This window comes from Lissotriton vulgaris, chromosome 9, assembly GCF_964263255.1.
Source record: "Lissotriton vulgaris chromosome 9, aLisVul1.2, whole genome shotgun sequence".
NCBI classification, from domain to species: Eukaryota; Metazoa; Chordata; class Amphibia; order Caudata; family Salamandridae; genus Lissotriton; species Lissotriton vulgaris.
In genome coordinates this window covers 344,270,830-344,292,296 of record NC_141697.1, presented here as the reverse complement: position 1 = coordinate 344,292,296, position 21,467 = coordinate 344,270,830, and the positions used below count along the sequence as shown (strand labels likewise).

General features: G+C 44.6%; 1 protein-coding gene across 2 annotated transcripts in view; it reads left to right on the top strand.

Moving 5' to 3' along the window:
• The window catches only part of LGMN (legumain), a 95,363-nt gene that overhangs the window by 7,553 nt on the left and 66,343 nt on the right, over positions 1-21,467 (top strand). Inside the window, exons 1-2 of one of the 2 annotated variants that reach the window (XM_086937694.1) lie at positions 17,310-17,431; positions 18,555-18,726. In XM_086937694.1, coding sequence (XP_086793820.1) covers positions 18,580-18,726 — 147 coding nt within the window. In that variant the 5' untranslated portion in view covers positions 17,310-17,431; positions 18,555-18,579. Of the gene's footprint in view, positions 1-17,309; positions 17,432-18,554; positions 18,727-21,467 lie in introns of those variants that run through there. The other variant, XM_086937693.1, reaches the window with a different exon arrangement.

The following is a 21,467-nucleotide window of genomic DNA, read 5'->3' as shown; positions in this document are numbered from 1 at the left end:
CACGAGTAACTGCTGTCTGGTCCATACCTGCGTTTTGGCAAATTTTAGATTTGTCAGACCCAGTAGAAACTGTTGTCATAATCTAATTTATAGTTCACAAATGACTGATTGGTTATAGGGCTCACTAAAGGGCCAACTGTATAATTTCCGTTGTGCCACTTTGTCCCGTTGTTCTCCGGATGCTTGAGTTGTGAGATTGGTGATATTTGAAGATGCCGTCCCTTCGGTGGATGCATGTTCTTCCAGTAGGATTGGCTGCCACGTGGTTTGGCCCTGGCAGACTATCTTCACCTTGTGTCAGACCCTGTTCAAATGTTGGGGATATCGGGCCACAACCCTGGCGAGTCGTGCAGTTTGCCTCTGATGTTCTGTAGTCCATTTTTCTATGGCTGTGCAAATTGGGCCAAGCACTCCCTTTATTGACCTGGCATCAGGTGAGAGCAGATTGAAAAACACATACCTCTAAGGGTGTTGTATGGTTTCAAAAATGAAAGGGGCACGTCACAGAGAACACTTAAGTATGTAGCTGACTTGCTAGAGGATGGAGCACTGACAGGTTTGGGGACACCATGGGAGACCAAATCAAGGAGGCTTCTCCTAAATTGCATAGCTCGGTTTTGTTGCCATTGAGTTTAAGTGAGTGTTGTCTTATCCCGAAGCTACTCCCAGCAGGCAAGCATGAAAATCTTGAATCGGGGTGATGGATCTGACTTTAGATTTCAAATTTCAGTCATATTTATAACTTTTTTTCCCTACAAATCCAGGTGGTTGGCCATTATGGTTGCTTCCAGGGAGTTCAGCTTTTTCCTAATAAATTGATTTTCACCAATTGTGCGGCCGCGATCTCTGTTCAGACTCGCTGCCAAAGTGCATGGTAGTTCAGACCCTCAGGCTACAGGACAGATGCAGCGCATCTTGCATGGAAATCCATAGCTCTCTGCAGCCTGAGCGCATAATGTAGTAGATGACCCCACGGGGACATTATTACTTACGACTGCAGTGTCCTTGAACAATCCGTACTTGCACACTATTCCACATACCGTATATAGTGGAGTTACCTCCACCTCACAGGTGTGGTCAGAAGTATGACTTAACATATCTCACTTCTGCCTTATTGAAAGATCCCGTTAAAAACGTGTGTTCTAAATGGCCAGAGATTCTCTAAAGAGCAGAATAAAAGTAGGACCAGCCGCGCTGAGCCACCAACACAGTTAAATAACAAGCCTGGACCAGGTTAATTGCTATCCAGCCAGAGAGCAGCTCATATCTACATGCTTCAGTAAATACAAACACAAGTCCATGCATTAGAAACTCCTGAAATGGTGGTGACTTTCTTCTCACACATTGAACCTTATCCCTGTCTCGGATTTCACACAACCCTAAATGTAATGGGCTTCTAAGGCTCGGGTAAACAGGAGATAAAGAGTGATTGTAAATGGCCCTTCACCTTGTTTGGTGCACCGGGTTTGTAATGTCACGAGGCAGTGAGTCATATGCACATGAGGAAGTTCAGAATTATTCCACCATGACCTGACTCGACTCTCTCTTTGTCTTTCTTGCTCACGTGGGTTAGGTGGAAGCATGCAGTGTGTTCCGGGAGCAGAAGGGCAGGTCCCTAAATGTGTTTGTGCTTCATTTTAAGGATTACTTACTTTTTTTTATCAAGTATTTGAGAGCGAAAATGGACAATCGTGTGAATGAATCATGTATTGTATTACATTTCTTATTGAAAAGCAGACAGTGTTCACTTTATGAAACCACTTTTTGACCATGAATAAGCAAACAATTGCATCTATTTAATTATAACATTTGTGTAATGGGAAATAAAGAGATTGTTAAAAGGCACAAAGGTTGAGAAGGGTAAGCGTTGTTCGGCAGAGTGCTTGTTTGCCGCCAAACTGGCGTAACTCTTTCGAAATAGAATGTAAATAACATTGAGTTCTATTATTTTTGTATTTGTGTGCCATCTTTATAGAGCATATCAGTAGTTTAGAACTCTAGTGCAGATGGTGATGGTTTGTTCATTTTTTTGATAATTTTTTTGAAAACTGGCTTTGCTCCAGGGAGAGCTACATTATCTACATTTGTTTAACTTATGGAGCAACCCAAAATGGTGGTACAGAAGGACATTTGTACACTGCCTGGCATTGTAGTATAAAAAGTGTTTTATGGCGGTTTACAAGAACATACCTTTGGTGGTCATGTTTCAATAACATTTATCCGTCTGTCCCTATTATACTTCTACTGATTTTCATGTGTATATCTCATATTTCTAAATCCATCTTCAGCATGTTATTAGAACATCTGGGTTACGTATCCTTTAAGAGCAATTTGATGATATCTTCAAAGCCCAACGTTTGTTTCTTTGCTGAAATGTGATATTGGCTTCTTATGAAGCGCGTAATGAAGCCCTCGGGCTGCCTCAAAACACAAGAATTCTCAAAGACCCCCATCACGGCCATTAATCCACATTAATTCAAGGAACACTACGTACACATCAATCTCGTGTGTTTGAGTATTTATCTAATTTCACAAATACTCTTTTAAATATTTGTCATTTTTATGATAATAATTATATCCATCTGGTACAATCAAATACTACTATAGACAAACTACATCAACAATGGTCACAATACAATATTACACAAAACATGGAAATGATTCAAAGATACCTTATGTGCTGAACAAAAAGGAGTTGTTGCCAATAAGTCCAAAGTAACTCACTCCAATGATTGTCTTACCCCTTGTATATATAATGGGGTTATACAGCCAGTATTCTGTACCCACACTCAGTGGTGTCCAAATAAACACATGGCGAGTGGTCTGATATCCCTCTCGCCATGTGTTTAACTTCTTGAATGTGTGCCAGTTGGTTTGGTGGGACCAGCAAATAATCGATGTGCGACTTGCTATTGTGACCACCCGAGTGATATATGTGTTGGATGGTATCAGGGTGATACGATCGCCAAGCTTCCCGCAATCCCAGAGCCTCCACAAAGTCCAGGAGCCAGCTATTAGAGGGGCGGAGTTCTAGCGGAGGGCGTCTGTCCAAGGGCCTGGAGACCACAGAGTTTAAGTCCCCTCCCACTACCAGGAGGCCATCTGGTACCACCAGTAGAATGAAACCCAAGTCTTTGAATGCGAGTCCCTGAAGGCCCGGTGGTACATATAACGACATAAGGGTCAATGTGTTTCCTTCCCATGGTTCGTTGATGCCTATGTATCTCTCCCATGTATCCACCTTAGTGGACCTCACCGTCATTGGAAAGGAGTTCCTCAACAATATTCCTGTACCCCTTGACCCCATGGTGAAGCCTGAATGTGCAGCTAGCTTGTATCCCCTCCGGTTAAGGGCTCTACACGTGTTACCCACCATGTGTGTTTCTTGAAGCAACACCACATCTGGGGCATGGCGCCTAGTCCCTGAAAGACCGGTGGTACATATACCCACATAAGGGTCGATGTGTTTCCTTCCCATTGTCCTGTGATGCCTATGTATCTCCCCCATGTATCCACCCAAGTGGACCTCACCGTCATTGGAAAGCAACACCACATCAGGGGCATGGCGCCTGATATGCTGCAGTACTACAGACCACTTTACTTTGTCCCCCAGGTCATTCACGTTCCAACTCATCAGTTTAAAACTCTTATCCCGTTGCGTAGTCATAAGGATTTACTTGGTGCCCATCTTTCTGAGCAACAGAGCCCTGATACCTTGTTGATTTAATAAAAATAAACAACAACACATTAACCCCTCCCAACTCCCCCTTCCTCCCCTGCTCCCCTGCACTCTGGGCCTAGAACTGCCCATGACTTTTGTAATTCAGAGTGCCTGTCGCCCCAAAATTAAACTAAGAGACGAAAATTGGGGGGAATACACCTCTCCACCCACCCCACCCCTCCCCTCCCCTGTTAAGAATTTAACCTGGGCATGGCCGGCTACGCATTATTATGAAGTCTTTAGACTAAGCCCTCAAGTCTGTATTTGCCGACCATGCTTTATTAACTCAGAATACCAGGTACGTAGCAATCAATGCTGGACTTGAGGTTGCATGGTCTTTAAGTTCAGTTAAAGCATCTTCGGGCACCCTCATACTTCCTAGTGGCCTTGAGAATTGTGTTCCGTTGATTTTTTCCAGCCATCCAGCCACTCAGCAGCCTCCTCCGGAACATCAAAGAATCTAGTTTTTCTCTCGGCCTCCACCCGAAGCTGAGCCGGGAACAACATTGCATACTTTAGGCCTTTGTCCCTCAGTCTCTTCTTGACCGCTAGGAACGATCTGCGCTTTCTCTGAACCGCCTGGGTGAAGTTCGGAAAGAAGGTGATTACTAAATTCTCCCATTGGAGCGAAGGTGCTGCTCTGGCTGTTTGTAGGATACCATCTCTATACCGATAGTTCAAGAGTCTGGCCAGTATGGGACGGGGGGGGATCACCGGCTTCGGCTGGCCTCACGGCACCCTTTGGGCTCTTTCCACAATGAATGTTGGACAGGCCTTTCAGCTGGAGTTGAGTAGTGATTAGGTTCTCCACGAAGAGATCTGCAGCTTGTCCCTCCCCTTTTTCAGGCACTCCTAGGATGCGTACATTGTTATGCCTAGTTCTTCCTTCATAGTCATCCAGTTTTCCTTCGGCGAACTTACGGAACGCATGCAGTTTCCTAACTTGGGGGCCGATTAGGATGGCGGACGGATCGCCACCGCCATGCAGGCGGTGGCGATCCGTCCGCCATCTGTGCCCATCCGCCACCTATTTCCCCCGCCATATTACAAATGCGGCTTGCGACCGTGGCGGAAAAGGTCTAATATGGTGGCGTGTCCATCAGACACCGCCAGCCATATTAGGATGTGCTGTGGGCAATGCCTTTCCGTGGCGGCAATGCCACCACGAAAAGGCATACGTTCTTTGCTTTGAGGGCCCGTTGCGGGCCCCCAGGGTGAAGGGGGGTGGGGCGTGCACATGGGGGTTACGCGTTTCAAAATACAACATGGCAGGCACCGGGCGGTGCCTCTCATGTTGTGCTTTGAAACGCACAACATGCATTTTTAGCATTGCAGCCGGCGTGGCTTTCAGCACCGCCCGCAGCAATGTTAAACATGCGGGATGCACCCGCCACTGTAGCGGCTGCATCCTAATTCGAGGCACGGGACCTCCGCCCCTGTGGCGGACGGTCCCGTCCTCCGACAGGATGGCGGACGGACTTTGTCCGTTCGCCATCCTAATTGACCCCTTGGTTTTGTAATTGATTAGTGTCTTCTGCAAGGTTTGTGGTCGTGATTTTAAGTTGTGTGACCTTTTCCCTATTTGTAGCAAGGTCCGCTCTGATTAGCATTTCTTCAGAGGAGATTGTGTCCATTCTCTGTTCTAGTGAAGTACGGATCGCACCAACAGCATCAATGACATCTTTCAAGGTAGGTTCTGGGACATTTCCTTCCGTTCCTCCCGTCTGTTTGTCCCTGGGTTGTTGCTGGTTGGTCAGGGCCGCCTTTGCGCACGTGTATCTGTCCAATTTATTGTTCTGGGTGGACTTGAGGCCTCTAGTGTTCGACATAGTGGCAGATAGTGGCGTCACAGCTATCTCACAACTATATTACCAGCACTACTGCATTTGAATTCCAACTGCGACCTCGCCGGGACAAGGTGAACCGCTTCGATAGGTCCCGTGACTTGGGTCCACCCTCCGACGCACTCCAGGAGCTATACTGTCGCCACCTGCAGAGTATTCCACTACCACTCTCTCGTCAACAGGTCTTTCCGTACGGTCACTGCGGGCCCTGGGCTCCCCGGGAATGACTACTGGAGATCGGACCTATAATGGTGGCCACTCATGGTGACTGTAGTTAGCTGCTCGGGCCTAGCATCTTAGGGGAAGGATGATTCTCTGGTCTCACTCCTCAACTACAGTCCCCAGTGCTTCACTTTCCTCAGGGAACACCAACTTTCCGGGGTCTCTTGTTCCACGATCAACTGTCGATAACGTTGTAGGCCCCACTGCCCAGCGCTCACCTTGATGCCAAACTCTGCTTTATGAACACTGCCTCAGCGGGTCTCAGTCTTGTAGTAATGTCGATTTAGGCAACGGACCTCACAACCCTCATGGGGAGCACGTCCGTCCGTGCTGATTTCGGATTTCCCTTTCTGCTCTCAGGGAATCTTCAGTTCAGTCTTTGGATAAGCCTTCGAGAGTCTCCTGCTATTCTCTGCAGTGCCACGGGTCACATCTACACTCGAGTCCCCACGCTCTGGTAGGCCCCAGATCACCACAGTTGGGACCTCCAGTCCCTCGGTCCTGACAGTTCGGATTTGGGCTCGACCTCACCCGCAGAGCTTATTCCGGCTGATGGTCTCTTCAGGGCTCAGGCCGCCCCTAGGCGGCCCGCCGTCCGACACGTACTCCTCGGTGTCCCGTTCTGTTTTTCCGGCGTTGTCACAGCAGGTCTCTGCCACGGCTTTGCGCCGATGAAGGCTGTGGAATTATCCACGCTCGTTGGGAGCATGACCCTGTGCGTTTCTTTCCTGTCCTTCTTCGGCGTCAGGAAGCCGACGTCCCGATCATCAGATCACAGTGGAGTGTGATCCGCCAGTCTCTGCACCGCTGTGGGCCTCTCTCTCACGCAAGGCCCCGGCTTCAAATGCCTTGTAGGCCGGCGTTCGTCACTGCAGCAACTTTGGGTCCCCCGGTACTGGTGGCTCGATTTCGGGCTGAGTCGTATCCGCAGGTCTTCTGCCAGCCGAGTACTACCTCAGGGCACGGATTAAAGGGGTGGATAGGTGCGGAAAGGAGAGGTTTGGAGCAGAGCAACTCTAACCTGCGGCCATCTTGTTTCGTCACTTGGCCACGCCCCCGTGTTGTGATGATTTTTGATGTCTATAGTAGTGTTTTGATTGTAACAGATGGATATGATTATCAAAAAAATGACAAATATGAAAAATAATATATGTGAAATGAGATAAATACTCAAACACACGAGATTATGTATGTCGTTTTCCTTGAATTAATGTGGATTAATGGCCATGTGGGGGTCTTTGAGAATTCTTGTGCTTTGATACTGATCCCTCCCCCTATACTAGGCCTTATTAGATCAAACCCCTTTGCGTTCCCTCGGGCTGCCCCAAAGCACCGAGAAAGAAAAGGAGGTGTCATGCCAAAGGGAATGAGGGAGGAGCTTTGTCGATGGAAAGAGCACACCCCAAAAATGCTTGTACTGCAGCTGGCGAGCAGAAAGGCATAATGGATGGAATTGTGGGATCATCACATACTCATCTGGTCTGCCAGACCGGAATGTAGGAGTTGATGAGGTGAAGTGGGACAAAGAGCACTTGAGGTGATTGTGGATCTGTGTGTTAAATGTGTTTTATCCATTGTGTTTCGGGAAATTGGTGTGACCTTAATGCAAATTGCTTTGGTTCTTTATATACAGAATTATAGCTGTCTGCATTGTCCATAAAGAATACGTGTTGTGTTTTATTTATTTTTAAGCATCTGAAATGGAAATGATGCACAATTTGTTGACACCGTCATGACGGTGTGTAAATAAGAACTCCGCTGCCCCAGCGGTGCGGTGGCTTTTTGCCATGGCAGAAAACATTGGCAAAGTCAATAGCTCAAGACGAAACCTACTGGCTTTGCCAGTGCTTGTTTTTCGGTGTTAACCATTTTAGATACGCCATCCCAAACGTTTACAGCATTCATAAGAAATGACTGAGCGAGTTCTCTCCAGAAAAAAAACAATTACTCAATGTGACGCCTTCATTGAAATGAAAGAATTAAGTGCAAAGATATCAACTACATTAAAAAGGCGGAAGAGGGGGATTTGATGTCGTGCTCAGTTGTTGCAGGCTTATGTGGGGGAGAAGGGAGCAAATTTGATGGCAATGGATCAGGAGGTGCGTGAGTGCAGTGAGGGGATTGAAGAAGACCCCTGCTCACTAGTTGACTGCAAAGCTGAATGCAGGAGTTACTCCTACGTGTGGCTGTATTTGCATCTGGGGTTTACCTCCGCTGTCAGCATTTCTAGTTCCACTTCCCTCTTGGGAAATCACTTGAACATTTTGCAATCTAAAATTGTTGTTTACTTAAAGCAGAGTGAAACAGTGGGGAACTAATGATACAATAGAGCCTCGTTGTCTGCCCCATGAGAAATATGTCCAGCCTCCAAACTTGACTCCAAAAATGATAATGCGTAAAAACAAGCATTGGCAAAGCCATTATGTCTCGTCTTGTTGACCTATTGGCTTTGCCGATGCTTTCTGCCATGGCAAAAAACAAAAAAAAAGAAAGAAGGCATTATGATGTGGTCACTGCTATCATTCTGCTGTAGTGTTCAATGAGATATGCACCTACATGCACACCCACCCATCAATTAAACCAATCTCTCTTGATCCGCAAGTAGTAGGCTGCATAGTAATACGTCTGTGTCCATAAAAAACGAAAAGGGTCAAGTCGATTTGCATGTGCAGTATTCATTTTTATGTAAAATAACTGGATAGCATGAAAAAGGTTACTGACCAGTAGGGAAACAGTGAGATTTACAAATAGGTCAATGCTTCATGACGGTGATCGGGCTTCCTTTGACTAGGAAACTGTTTGTTGGAAATGGCCATCTCTAACATGCCTTCCCTGGACTTTTTGCTTTTCTTCTTCAAAGTTTGTGGCTGATCTGGATTCTAGACCTAGGACTTTGAGCAAGGTTGACTCTGCCATTCAGTGAAAAAGCACTGTACTCATCATATACATACTGGTGATTGGTGTATACCCGATTGGCTGATTTGGGTTAGCTGTAAGTCCCTTGTCAAGGGGTAAGACAGATACCAGGGGAATGTTTCTCAAATGCTCCTCCATGAGACTGCAGCACTGGTTGTGCCATCCACAGAAGTAGCTTGATTGTGCCACAGGTTTGCCCTGGTGGGGCTTGTGTGCACGGGTGGTTGAAACAAATCCTGATTGTTGCCAATATGTAAAAAACCAAATGGTCTTAATAATCCAGAGACTCCAATGTAGAATTAGGAGTAAGTTTATTTCGTAGGTTACAACTACAGGAGGAGCGCCTCATCAGCCCGGAGTCCGACAAGCAACTGACAAAGCCCATCGAACCCCAAACTGCAGAAGGCTCCTAACAATCAAAGAAATACATTCTTTACCTGACGTGAAATACATTCTGTATATGACGTGTATATGTATGCCAAACAAGCACAATTACAAGACCACTACAACGGGTTAGAGTTACCCGGCATTCACATTTAAAAAGCTACTTTCCAAGGTTCTGCATGTCTCTTGCTGTATTGGAGTTCTCCCTGGTGACAGGGTGCGGTGTTGGGAAGAGGCCAGGCAAGTGCGCGTATGCGTTACCTGCAAGGTTCGTGAAAGGCACCTGGTGGTGTGTTCGGTATGACGATGCCTGCTTCTCTCATTGGATTAGCATGGGGGGATGTAAGGAAAGGCTATCGGGCAGAATAGTCGCAGTATAGTGATTGGTATCGATGAGTTTGTTATGGCAAATCCTCTCCTGTGGTGCGAGTGGATTTAACATTGCAGTGGTTGAAATGTCACTTTGGGAAAGTGAAAGACACACAGATGATGGACGGAATGCAGAGCAAATGAAACATTCACCCCGAGTCAAGAGATCTGGGTTAAATCCATTGTTCTTTTGCTCACTATGCCACCCCAGTTTAGACCCAGCCATATGGAAATCAGTCTTGACCCTGTTCTTCATGGGAACAGTCCAGCTCGAACTGCCAAGTCCTCCCTGGACCAGAAACACGCATCCTGGGACCAGTTTCAGGGCATCACTCCTCATCAACCAGGCTAGTTTGAATCTAGTGACACAGAGAGCCCAGGACCCATGTCTGGGCATACCCTGCGCACTTAGGGCGAGAAAGCAAAAGACGCACAGGTGATGGATGGAATGCAGAGCAAATCAAATATTCACCCCCAGTCAATAGATCTGGGTTAAATCCATTGTTCTTTTTCTCACCATGCCACCCCATTTAAGACCAAGCCATATGCAAATCAGTCTTGACCCTGTTCCTCATGGGAACAGTCCAGCCCGAACTGCCAAGCCGGGTCCTCCATGGACCGGAAACAAGCATCCTGGTTTGGCATGGGGAGCAAAAAAACGATGGATTAGGCCCAGATCTCTGTACTGGGGTGAATGTATGACATTATTCAGCATTCTGTCCATCAGTTTGTCTTTTTGCATTTGTATACCCAGACGTAGGTCCCATGCTATCCATGCCACTCGAGTCAAACTACCCAGGCTTATGAGGGGTAATACCCTGAAACCTGTCCTAGGATGCTTTCTTCATGTCCAAGGAGGACCTGAGCCATCATGGCAGAGGTTCTTCTGAAGGCACAGAGATCCTCACTAGGAAGGTGGCAACCACTAACCAGGCTGTAGTCTGTGAGGGTAGCTAAGTAAATCCCGCTGCTCACCCTGGTGGAATGGAGAACAACCCGCCAAACTCTAAATAAGTTCTTATATCTTTTCAAGATAGTCACTGGGTCTTATGTCCCTCGTCCCTATACCATTTTACAGTTTGAATCAGAAGTTCAGAGAAAGTAAGACAGCTCCACACTTTGAGGTGCATGTAACTACATTTCGGTTTCCAAGACCAGGTCTTCGGACAAGTGGGCAAGGGAAGTTAAACACTAGCTTGGGGCTTAGCTGGCTGTGTTGAGTAGCAGTTGATGTCCCCAGTGGTAGGCTCTGACTTTGTGGTGGCTGGGTTTTAAACAGGAGGAAACGCTCATAGACCACTCATTCTGGCAGTGAATGAGTCATCGTCTGGCAATTATCCCGCTCCAGATGTGTGGTAAGCTTGGGCTGAAGGTTGGCTCAAGCTAACAGCTCTCTCGCGGTGCCATTGGTGCACAACCATTACAGGAAATGGAAGAGTTGTCATCAACATGTCGGTTCATCAATTTCTTTAAGAATATCACCATACCATGTTAACCCCAGTGGCCATTCCACCATGCCTATAAAGCAATCGAGTGTTATTTAGAAACAAGGGGACCCCATAATGCGAACCTGGGGTAGAAATGTACTTTTTAAGAAACAATGGTTCAAGGTAGGCCTAATAAGGTCCTAAAGGAAAAAAGTGAAAGTAGCGAGTATTTAATAAACGCTAGGGAGCGAAAGATGTAGGTACAGGTAGGAACTTTTATTTACTCTTTCTTTTTTATATATACACAAATCTTTATACTGTATTTCAGGTGCTCAAGTGAATAATACGGTGCAGGACGTGACATAAGTGATCAAAGTGAACGAACTGTCACACAACAACAACAAGGTTAAAAACACAACAAATATATACAATGAAACGAGTGAATTTCCTTGGGTGGGTCGACGGCGTTTCGATCTATATAACTTTAGATCATCATCAGGACTGTTGAGCCTCCTGAAACTGCAAGATTATGGGTTTGAGTTAAAAATGGTTTACCTACAGGTATATTTAAACTTTCAGAAATGATGTGCTCCCGGGGATTAATGAATTATCATGCACATCTTTTTGTACTTCTTATGCATATTTTATCAGAGTACATAGGGGGCGCATAGTTACCTCACCTATAGTGTGCTGCGCATAATTAACCAGAAGGGGGTAAAGCTATTTGTACAAACATGCACAATTTTAATAATCAGATGAATGACTGAATTTTTCAGTACCTTGCCAGTGCGTTATCCGGCAAGGAAGACTTATTTCGACAGGGTAACTGAATTTGCTGTAGCTTTCCAGAGAAAATCTGAAGGCAATATAAAATAGTTAAAAAACGAGCAATGCAAAAATTGTGGCGGTAGTCATTTGCTAACAAGTTTCAATTTTTAATTTTCAATGGTAGATGCCACTATATTGGCCAAGGGATTGCTAAAATGCGTTGTTATATGGTACTTGTAGCATAGATTAAGGAACATGCTGTTCAAAATTTAATTTTCAGTGGTTGTTTTAAGGTTAGGGGCAACCATTTTGGTCAGTGAGCGGTCACAGGTGAAGACTTACATTGGTCTAGTCAAGCATAATCTTTCAATGGGTTGGGATAGATCGGTGTCCTACTGGGACCTACAGGCAAGGTAATTGAGATATAAATTAAGAGTTGTATGGGTGTAACCCACAATAATTAAAAAATGGTAACGTGTTATAACGTTTTCCAATGCATTTCGGGCATTTTCATCATGCCCTTCATCAGGGAAAACGACACTGTGAATAATAGTATAAACAACCATTAATGTGGCATCTATCCGTGTCAACAGGTATATACATAAACATAAGAATACGATTTTATCAAACTGTGTATAAAAGCGTTATAAAGACATTGCCTGAAGTGAATACTGTCTATAAAGAGTCTGATGACATATGAACTATTTTGAAAACTTGAGCCAAAACTACTATGAATCATAAAGACATTTAAACAAAACTTATTAAGTGGAAGTCTTTTGCTACTAGGAAAGACAATAACATGTGTGTCTGTAAAGGGATGAAACTAGAGAACCTCTAGCTTCACTTTTCAATCCTTATGGACGGACGCCGTCGGGCCCTCGACGTCACCTTTCGGAGCACCATAAAATCATAACTAACATTGTCTCAAACAGAGTGTTTATTCCTCAAACAGCTGTGCATCCATCCGATCTCATTCATTACTTTCTTGAAGAACAGATCTGTTTTTAAATTGGCCACCAGGTCACAGTTCACAGAATTGTTCTTGTTCTGTGTATTGAAAGGTCCGGCGTTCGCCAACTCCTTTCGCTTTTACTAAAATAATATGTATACTATACTTAAGGGCTTTCATACATCCATCTTCATCCATTAATCTGTTAGTGACGGTATTTTGTTCATTTACAAGGAACAGATCCACACACTAAATAACTCCCTTAAGTGCCCGAGAGACTATGACAACATGCTTTTTGAGACCCCCCAATTTTTTTGCGTTTAGCTATTTTCTTTTTTTTTTTACTATATAAAGTCTGGCAGCTTACCCAACAGGGGAGAGGATGTGGCCTAATGGCTAGAGCGGTCGATCTCGAAGCTGGGGAACCGTTTTTAATCTCGGCAGGGAAGCTCAACATCCTGTGATTCTGGGCAAATCACTCAATCTCCCCACTCCTAACAAAATTTAGTATGTACGTTTGTAAGTAACAGGTACTATGTAAAGCGCTCTGATACCTTCGGGTCAAGTGCGCACCATATAAAACTCCAGGAATCATTTTTTTGACAAAACAAGCATTGTCAAAGCCAAAACGTTGGCGGCCAACATCAGACCCCTTGGCTTTGCCAGTGCCTGCTTTCTGTTGCTAAATATATGAAATAGAAAGAGAAAGAGCACTGACTGTGTCCATGTTAGAAACGGAGAACCTAAAGTCAACAAATTTAACAAATATTGCTACAGATTTCATTTACTTAAAAATGTGTTTACATTTCATAGAACACAGTGTATTCAGAGTTACATTAATGAGTAATTGCTTTACAATCGGGCCTTTTAAAATGAACAAGACCAACAGTATAACTGTTTTCAAACATTTATTCCGTTTTTATATTACATGCGGTCAATTATCAATAATGTTGTGCATTTCACTTTGAGGCTGGGCAAGGTCTATGGTCTGTTGTGGCATTGCAGATGTCCTGAAGCTCAAAGGGTTAGTTAGATATTTATAATAGGCTTTTGGGTAGGATAGTGTTAGATGTCCGGTCTATAAGAAGATTAGAAGGCCTGGTGGGAGCTTTTGTGAGCCGTGCTGAAGAGAAATGAAAGGTCAATGTATCGATAAACGTATAAGCTTTCGTGTTTTATTTACTCAGTTCCAGCCTGTTCTCAGTAGGCGCGGGTACCTCGAGCGTTCCAAGGCCTTTACTTAAAAGCATCAAATACTGCAGTAGTTCAGGCAGTATTTGAGAGAGGGTGAGTGGAGGCGAGGTCTGCAACTGATTTTAAAACTGCTGATTTTCCTCATACTGTAACTTTGAAGCAGTCGAAAGCAGGATGTTCATTGTGATGGGCCTATTTTATTGTGTGTAGACTTCTTTATTGTGGCACTAAGTGGCTCGTCATCGAGCAAAATATTTGCGAGATGTCGTCTCCTTTTTTAATTTTTTTAAAAAAAATCTGTGGGTATCTTTCCATCTGTGGAGTCTACTATTCATATTACCAACAACAAGAGAGTGTTAATGCAAACATACAACACAGTAGGCAAGTAATGAATTAAACAGGCTCTACTGAACTTTTAAGAGAGGGAATTATTAACAGTAGGAAAAAATAGGGTGCACGTGCTCAAAGCTTAGCTAAAAAGAACCCTCAGGCCCCAGTGGAACACTGGTAGCCAGTTGTCTTCATTGGGCTCTCTTTGTTTAGCTAAGAGAAGTGACAGTGAGTTAAAAAGAGTGTGGGCTACTCCTCGACATTATTTTAATAGGAGGGTAGCTCTAACTCTATTAAAAACAGTGTTATGGAAAATGTGATAATTTTCCTGGACTAATGAAAGGTTGTGCAAATTGGAACCAATCAGTCCCTCAACAAGGTGAAAAAAGGAAAAACTAAAACAAGGTCAACATGTTTCTGCTTTTCGAGCGCTACTCTGCTCAGCATTCGTCAGGACCGGAGGATTGATACCACTCACTGATCAGAGCACGCTAAAGCGCTCGGAACCAGTGGTGGTTGTATGAAACAATACGACCTGTAAGTGTTGGTGCTCTATGAGGACAGTCTTCCTCAGTTTGAAATTCACTCCTTATTGTAGGAGCAACTGTAGTAATTTAGAGTTCTTAGGTAAAATGCCCCATGGGCATGGCGGCAGGAGGAAAATCTTCACGTTCGGAATTATGTCTCCAAACGTCTCTCCGCCTGTTTACCTACAGACGGCCACTTCCGCCGCCCGCAATTCATACACATTTTAGTTGGCTGAGTAATCCCAAATAGATTGAACCGCGGTAGTCGAGCCTGAGAAGATGAGTGTTCTTGTGTCATTTTTGATGTTTTTTGAGAGACTTTTTGTGGACCAAAGGGTGTACTGAGTCAAGATTTCTCTAAAGGATTTCAACTACTGGGACGCAAGCAACACAATTCTTTAATGAACATAGCTTACATTTTTGTTAAGTTTATTTACTGCTTACTAGGATGGATTCTGTTATAACCACACGTGTGGCAAAGGTCAGGTGACTGATGTCATTGGTAGGTGTCATCATGTTATTGCATGGCTGCCATGCCTTGCTGTGTCAATCGTCTACCCAAGAGGGAACTCTCAGAGTTGAGTGGCACCTGAAAGAGGACAGAGCCACGAGGGCCCCTCAAATCATAATATTAAAGCACAAAATGTAAATAAATGAAGCATAATATCAAAACTAGATGAGAATCTAAATATTTTAGATCAGTGTTTAGCAGCTCGTTATCTCTGTGGAAGAATGAATCGTTTAACCGTTGAGTAGAAATCAAACAAAACTAAGAATAACTGTTAATTCTCCAATATTGTGATTCAAGGGAAATAATGGTCTGATTACATGTTTAATCAGTGTTTGGCCACCAATGACATTACTGTGAAAGGTATACCCAGTTCTCATGAGATCCGCATTTTTTCAAGAGTTGACTTCATAACTTGAGTAGTTGGGTCTTAATCCAATTGTACAATGTGTGCCGACATTCCCCTTCATATTATTGCTGGGCAGTCCTCAGAAGGAAGGCGGCTTATAAAGACAACTTCTGCTCTTGTATGCGTTGCTTAATTTATTTAAAAAAGATAAATAAATAAGTACAGAGCTTACATCCTTCGATGCTCTTGGATGCCGGGGCTGCTGAAAACGAATGCTGCCTAATCTTTATTCTACCTCATGCCTCTTTCACCCTCTTCACTTCATGTCTCTTTATCTATCTCTTGCGGGTTCTTATTCATTACTACTTTTCCTTCTCACTCTTATATCTCTCTTTCTCCCTTTTCTGTCTTTATCTTGTTCTGGGTCATAGTCCGATGAAAAAATAAGTCCCAGCTCCCGAAAATGAGTGCCATTGTTTAGCATCAACAGGGCTCGAGTCGGGGGTCCACACGGGTGGACGGCGTCCCCCCACTCTTTCCACAGGGTGGACGCCGTCCCCCCTGCCAAGAAGCTGGGCCTCACAGAAATAATCTGAACGTGCTCCGGTGTCAGACACCGGGACACGTTCAGTACGTGACGTCATGGGGTAATTTGCATGCTGTCAGTCCCCTCACTTCTTTTGATAGGACTTGAGCCCTGAGCACCAGTAACTGTTGGCACAAATTAATCACTGCTTAGATAATACAACTTGTGCGTTAGTTATGCAAGCTGTTTTTTCCTATGGCTATCTATTATAACCTGTGACAAGCACTCTCAGTAGTGTTTGCTCTCAAATATCTGACTCCTTAATCCACCTTGTTGAAATGAAGGAATGTAAGGCAGGAAGCAAGAGCTGGAGGGAGCATGCATCGACCCATACGGCTGGCATCGACTCTCTGGATGCCACTCGCTTTCCCCTGAAAGTGGCAAGTGTTCCTAATGGGTACATTGCAGTTGGCAATGGCAGCTGCGAACTGGTCTCTCGTTGCCTAGTGGCAACTGCCAATTGAATGGGGAAGACCATCTGCAGTTGAATGAGGAGAAGACCGGTTTTGGTTTTTGGGGGCTCAGCAGCCCTTGCTCCGGGCCCTTCTCAGCGGGCGATCTCTCATTTCCCTACAGCTCTAGCTGGAAACCCATCACCCAAGCACTAGTACCAGCCAGGCTGGGTCATAACAATGCTGCATATTTGGATTTACAATGCAAATATTTGACTCAGCTCCTTCAGCTCATACAAAATCTCGTTGCGAGATTACGACTTGGTTTCCCGCGCATATCCGGCGCCATGACCCCTCTGCATTGTCTACCCATACACAAAAGGGTCACCTTTAAAGCCTGGTGCTTGTTACACAGCCAGGCATGGTCTGGGACCACAGCCCTGCGCAGGTAATGCTAATATTGTACCTGCTCCTCGTATAAATATTGAACTAGAACTGAGGGCTTCTGAACTACCTCCCTTTGTCGATATGCGCATTTGATGTTTCGTAGAATGTTGTTCAGTTCTCGGGACGTTTGTTTCGTTTTATACAAAAACTCCTTCAACTCTCCCTTTTTTTTACATTTCCTGAATGATTGGAAGTTGGACAGAGGGCACACACAGTCCAATAATGCTGTTCTTTTTAGCGCTTGTTATATGAACGTCTTAAAGACACTTCCTCCCTGCAAGCGCGTGCCTTGTAGTAAACGCCCATGGGGAACTGGGGCTGAACAGGCACATAGCTTGGGAATTTCGTGCGGAAGAGTGGAAACCTCGAAGGCTCCTCCCCGCTTGTAGCTGCCCCTGCCTTGTGATGCGTGACTCACGCCGTGCACGGGGTTGAGCTCCATATAAACGGTGTTTAATCCAGGATTGTCAGACCGTCCGTATCCCTTGTACACTTCAGGTCTGTTTGTGGCCACGGGGCATTTTATTTTTATTACTTGTCAGCATTCTTTTCAAATTCCCTCTATTTTACCCCTCTCACTCACCACCTTCGATTGTTATCGCTCTCTCTAAACCCCCCCCCCATGACACTTTCTCTTTCCTCCTAAACGTTTTCTATCTTCCTCTCTCCTTTCCTCGTTCCTTTTCCCCCTCTCTTTTGCGCGATTCCCCTTCTTCTCTTATAATCTCCCCAAACTGCCCCATACTTTTTCGCTCTATCCATAACCCGGAAAAGAAGCGAGCGCTAGGTTTTCCCCCATACAGACTTTATGTAGCTCAACAAACCGTCACAACCCATGGACAAACCTGCCATCTGCATACTCTCAAAAAACGCATTTCAAACCCCTTGCCTCTGCTTTCCTTAACTCCGGGGTCAATTCAATGTATTATGCATGGGGGATGCAATTTCACTTTTAATAAGAAAATTACGTCACTTGTAACGTCACTGTACCCTACTGCAGCAGGTGACTTGGAATAGCCTTAAAGTACGCAGGATTTCTCCATATTTAATGTAGTAATGTTTCGCGCCCCTTTTCCACACAATATATTTTTTTTAAATGTCCTTGTTTTTGGGAAAGTGTGCCATGATACTTTGAAAAGGGTTATCAATACCACTCCCCATGCATCTCACACACAGGCAATTGCTCTCTCTCTCTCCCAATTGAGTAATCACTGTGGACTTTGGCGCATCCACTCATCCTTCCATAGCAGCCAAACGAGTATTCCGTGGGTTTGGTATTAACACCTGGACTGTGATCCCAGCAACAATCTCCACTGTAAACCATGCTAATTATTTTACTATATCAGATATTACCCAATACATTGTCTCCTATTGTGATTGTTCGCTGCAAATGTGCTCCGTAACCTGGTGCCTAAAACCCCCGCCTGCTATCCCTGTGCCATGAGTGGTCTGGAGAGTGGGAAAGGACAGAACCCCACGTTGACATTTAACTGCATGTCACAGCCTTTGAATTGTACCCTCCCCTTCATCTTGTGGCCTGGTGCTTAACCGTGTGCTTTTCCCTACATACACCAGAATTTGTTGAGTCATCACAGCCGTCTCCTTATCTCATTCCTTCCAGCCACAGTTGAAGCCGGAGCCCAGCGATGAAGATGCGTCTGCCGGTGGCCCTCGTGTTGCTGTGCCTGGGTCTTGGCATTGGTGCTGTACCACTGGAAGATATCGAGGATGGTGGCAAACACTGGGTGGTGATCGTGGCCGGATCCAATGGCTGGTACAACTACAGGCACCAGGTATGTCTATATGCATAGGTACCCTCTGCTGTACTGGATAAGAATATTGCTGGTCACCACAGAGCTCATACACAGGAAGGAAGACAAAGGCAGAGTTCCTTTATGAGGCCATGGAACTCCGGAGTGACTTGCAATAATCTTAAAATGTATGGCAGAGTGGATTTTATTTGTTAAAACGCATGGTCGCACAATCTCCCTGCACCCTACAACCCAACCACCCAAATCCTTGGTGTATTGTTGCTTCATATCAGAGAGATAGCAAGCATGAGGGAAAAAAGCGGAATATAGTGCGAAATTAAACACACCCAAGAGCAGTAATTTGTTGGAAAAAATTGGATCCTTTAAATGCAAGTCAGTTTTAAAAAATGGCATTGCTCACAATGTGTAGATAAATGCGCAGATATTCTATTTTTCCTGTAACAAACTTAAATATGGATTGTATGCAAACATAAATTTTGTTTCATAAATATCTCCTTTCTGTTCATTGCTGTCTCTTTTATGAAAACCTTTCCAATTAATCAAAAGCAAGTTTTCCTTGCTTTGTCTAAATTGTGGCTGTTACGGTGCTGATTCCCTTTACCTTTGCTGCTGGCTTTGGCAACAGGTATTATGACATCACATCTTGCAGTTGAGCAGCTACATAATTTTGTTATTACAAGTGACTAGAGACCTCTCAAGATGCCTGTAATAAGGAAATTAGTTGTGTGCTTTTATACTGGGATTGCGGCCTCCCATTGTTATGTAGGGTATAAAGTACCACCTACGGTACATTATTAGGCTATTGAAAGCAACAGAGGAGTTATAGAGACCTTTAAATACAGAGAGACCAAAGGCTGAGTTCCTTTATGAGGAAGATAATGGAACTCCTAGATAACATGCCACATCTTATCAATGTATGGCAGAGGGTATTTTATTCCTTATTATGAATATCGCATCTTCTCCCTTCCCGCAAACCTCTTAAATTCTTGTTGTCTTACTCTTTCATTTCAAAGAGATAGTATGGGTGCAGATATATGAAAAATAAAAGTGGAATCGGTATTGCAAAAAGAAAGAGATAAAAAAACAGTTAGTAATTTGTTGACAAAAGAAATCGGAATCAGTTCAAGGTTAAACATGCAAAAGGTGATGAGGGAATTAGTAATTTGTTGACAAAAGAAATCGGAATCAGTTCAAGGTTAAACACGCAAAAGGTGATGAGGGAAGGGCTTCCCTTAAGTCAAAACACTGGCAATCACTCAGGGTAGCATTCCAACCCATCATTCTTTTGCCCACCATGCAACCTCAGTTTGGACCCAGCTATGTAAAAATCAGTCTTGACTCTGCTCCAATAGGAAAAGTTCAGCCCGAACTGCGAGGCCAGGTCCTCCCTGTAATGGAACATGAATATGCCAAGACCGATTGCATGGTAATTTGGGATCTTTCAGTCTGATGTAGCGTAGTTCCAGTGGAACAGTGAGCACAGGACCTATGTCAGGACATATCCTTGGCCGAGCTAAGGTGGCATGATGGGCAAAAAGAATGGTGGGTTGGGATGCTCCCACATAAGATTGCCAATGTTTAGTCTTAATGCAAGCAATCCTCCCTTCAACCTTTTCTGTGTTCAATATAATGTTAGCCCAGTTAAAAATAATAAAATGCTGTAGCTCAGAATATATAGAAATATGCAGAGATCGATCTTTTCTATAGTGCCATATAGCTTGCAGAAAGTAACATCTTGCCATAAATGTCCCATGTTTACTTATTGTTTATTTCAGAAAAACAGATCAGAAGAATAACAAGCATTGGAAATGCAATAGGTCTCGCAGTAGTAAAGTTTGAGCTATAGGTGTTATTTATTTTTTAGTTTTTTTGTGTTGTTTTTTCAAAATAGCTAAATTAATAGCTTTCTTCTTTACAAAGCCAATAGTTATAATTTTTGTAAATGTGACACCTCTAGCATTTGTAAAGCAACATGTTTTGTATTAACGGGACTTATATGTGACTTATATGTATTGATATAAAAAAAATCAATGGCTTAAAAAAACAATTAATAATTAATACGTAAATAAAATGGATTTTATTTTATATTGCCAATAGCTTAACGTTTATTAAATATATTTAGTGAAGATGCTGTGGTTGCGCTGAGTGAGGGTGAGTGAGGGTGAGGGTGAGTGAGGGTGAGGGTGAGTGAGGGGTTGAGGGTGAGTGAGGGGTTGAGGGTGAGTGAGGGTGGGTGAGGGGTTGTGAGTGAGGGTGGGTGAGGGGTTGAGGGTGAGTGAGGGTGAGTGAGTGAGGGGTTGAGGGTGTGAGGGTGGGTGAGGGTGAGGGTGAGGGGTTGAGGGTGAGTGAGGGTTGGTGAGGGTGAGGGGTTGAGGGTGAGTGAGGGTGAGGGGTTGAGGGTGAGTGAGGGTGAGGGGTTGAGGGTGAGTGAGGGGTTGAGGGTGAGGGTGGGTGAGGGATTGAGGGTGAGTGAGGGTGAGGGTGGGTGAGGGTGAGTGAGGGTGAGGGGTTGAGGGTGAGTGAGGGTGAGGGTGAGTGAGGATGAGGTGTTGAGGGTGGGTGAGGGTGAGTGAGGGTGAGGGTGAGTGAGGGTGAGTGTGAGTGAGGGTCAGGGGTTGAGGGTGAGTGATGGTGAGGGGTTGAGGGTGAGTGAGGGTGAGGGGTTGAGGGTGGGTGAGGGTGAGTGAGGGTGAGGGGTTGAGGGTGAGTGAGGGTGAGGGGTTGAGGGTGAGTGAGGGTGATGGGTTGAGGGTGTCCAGGAA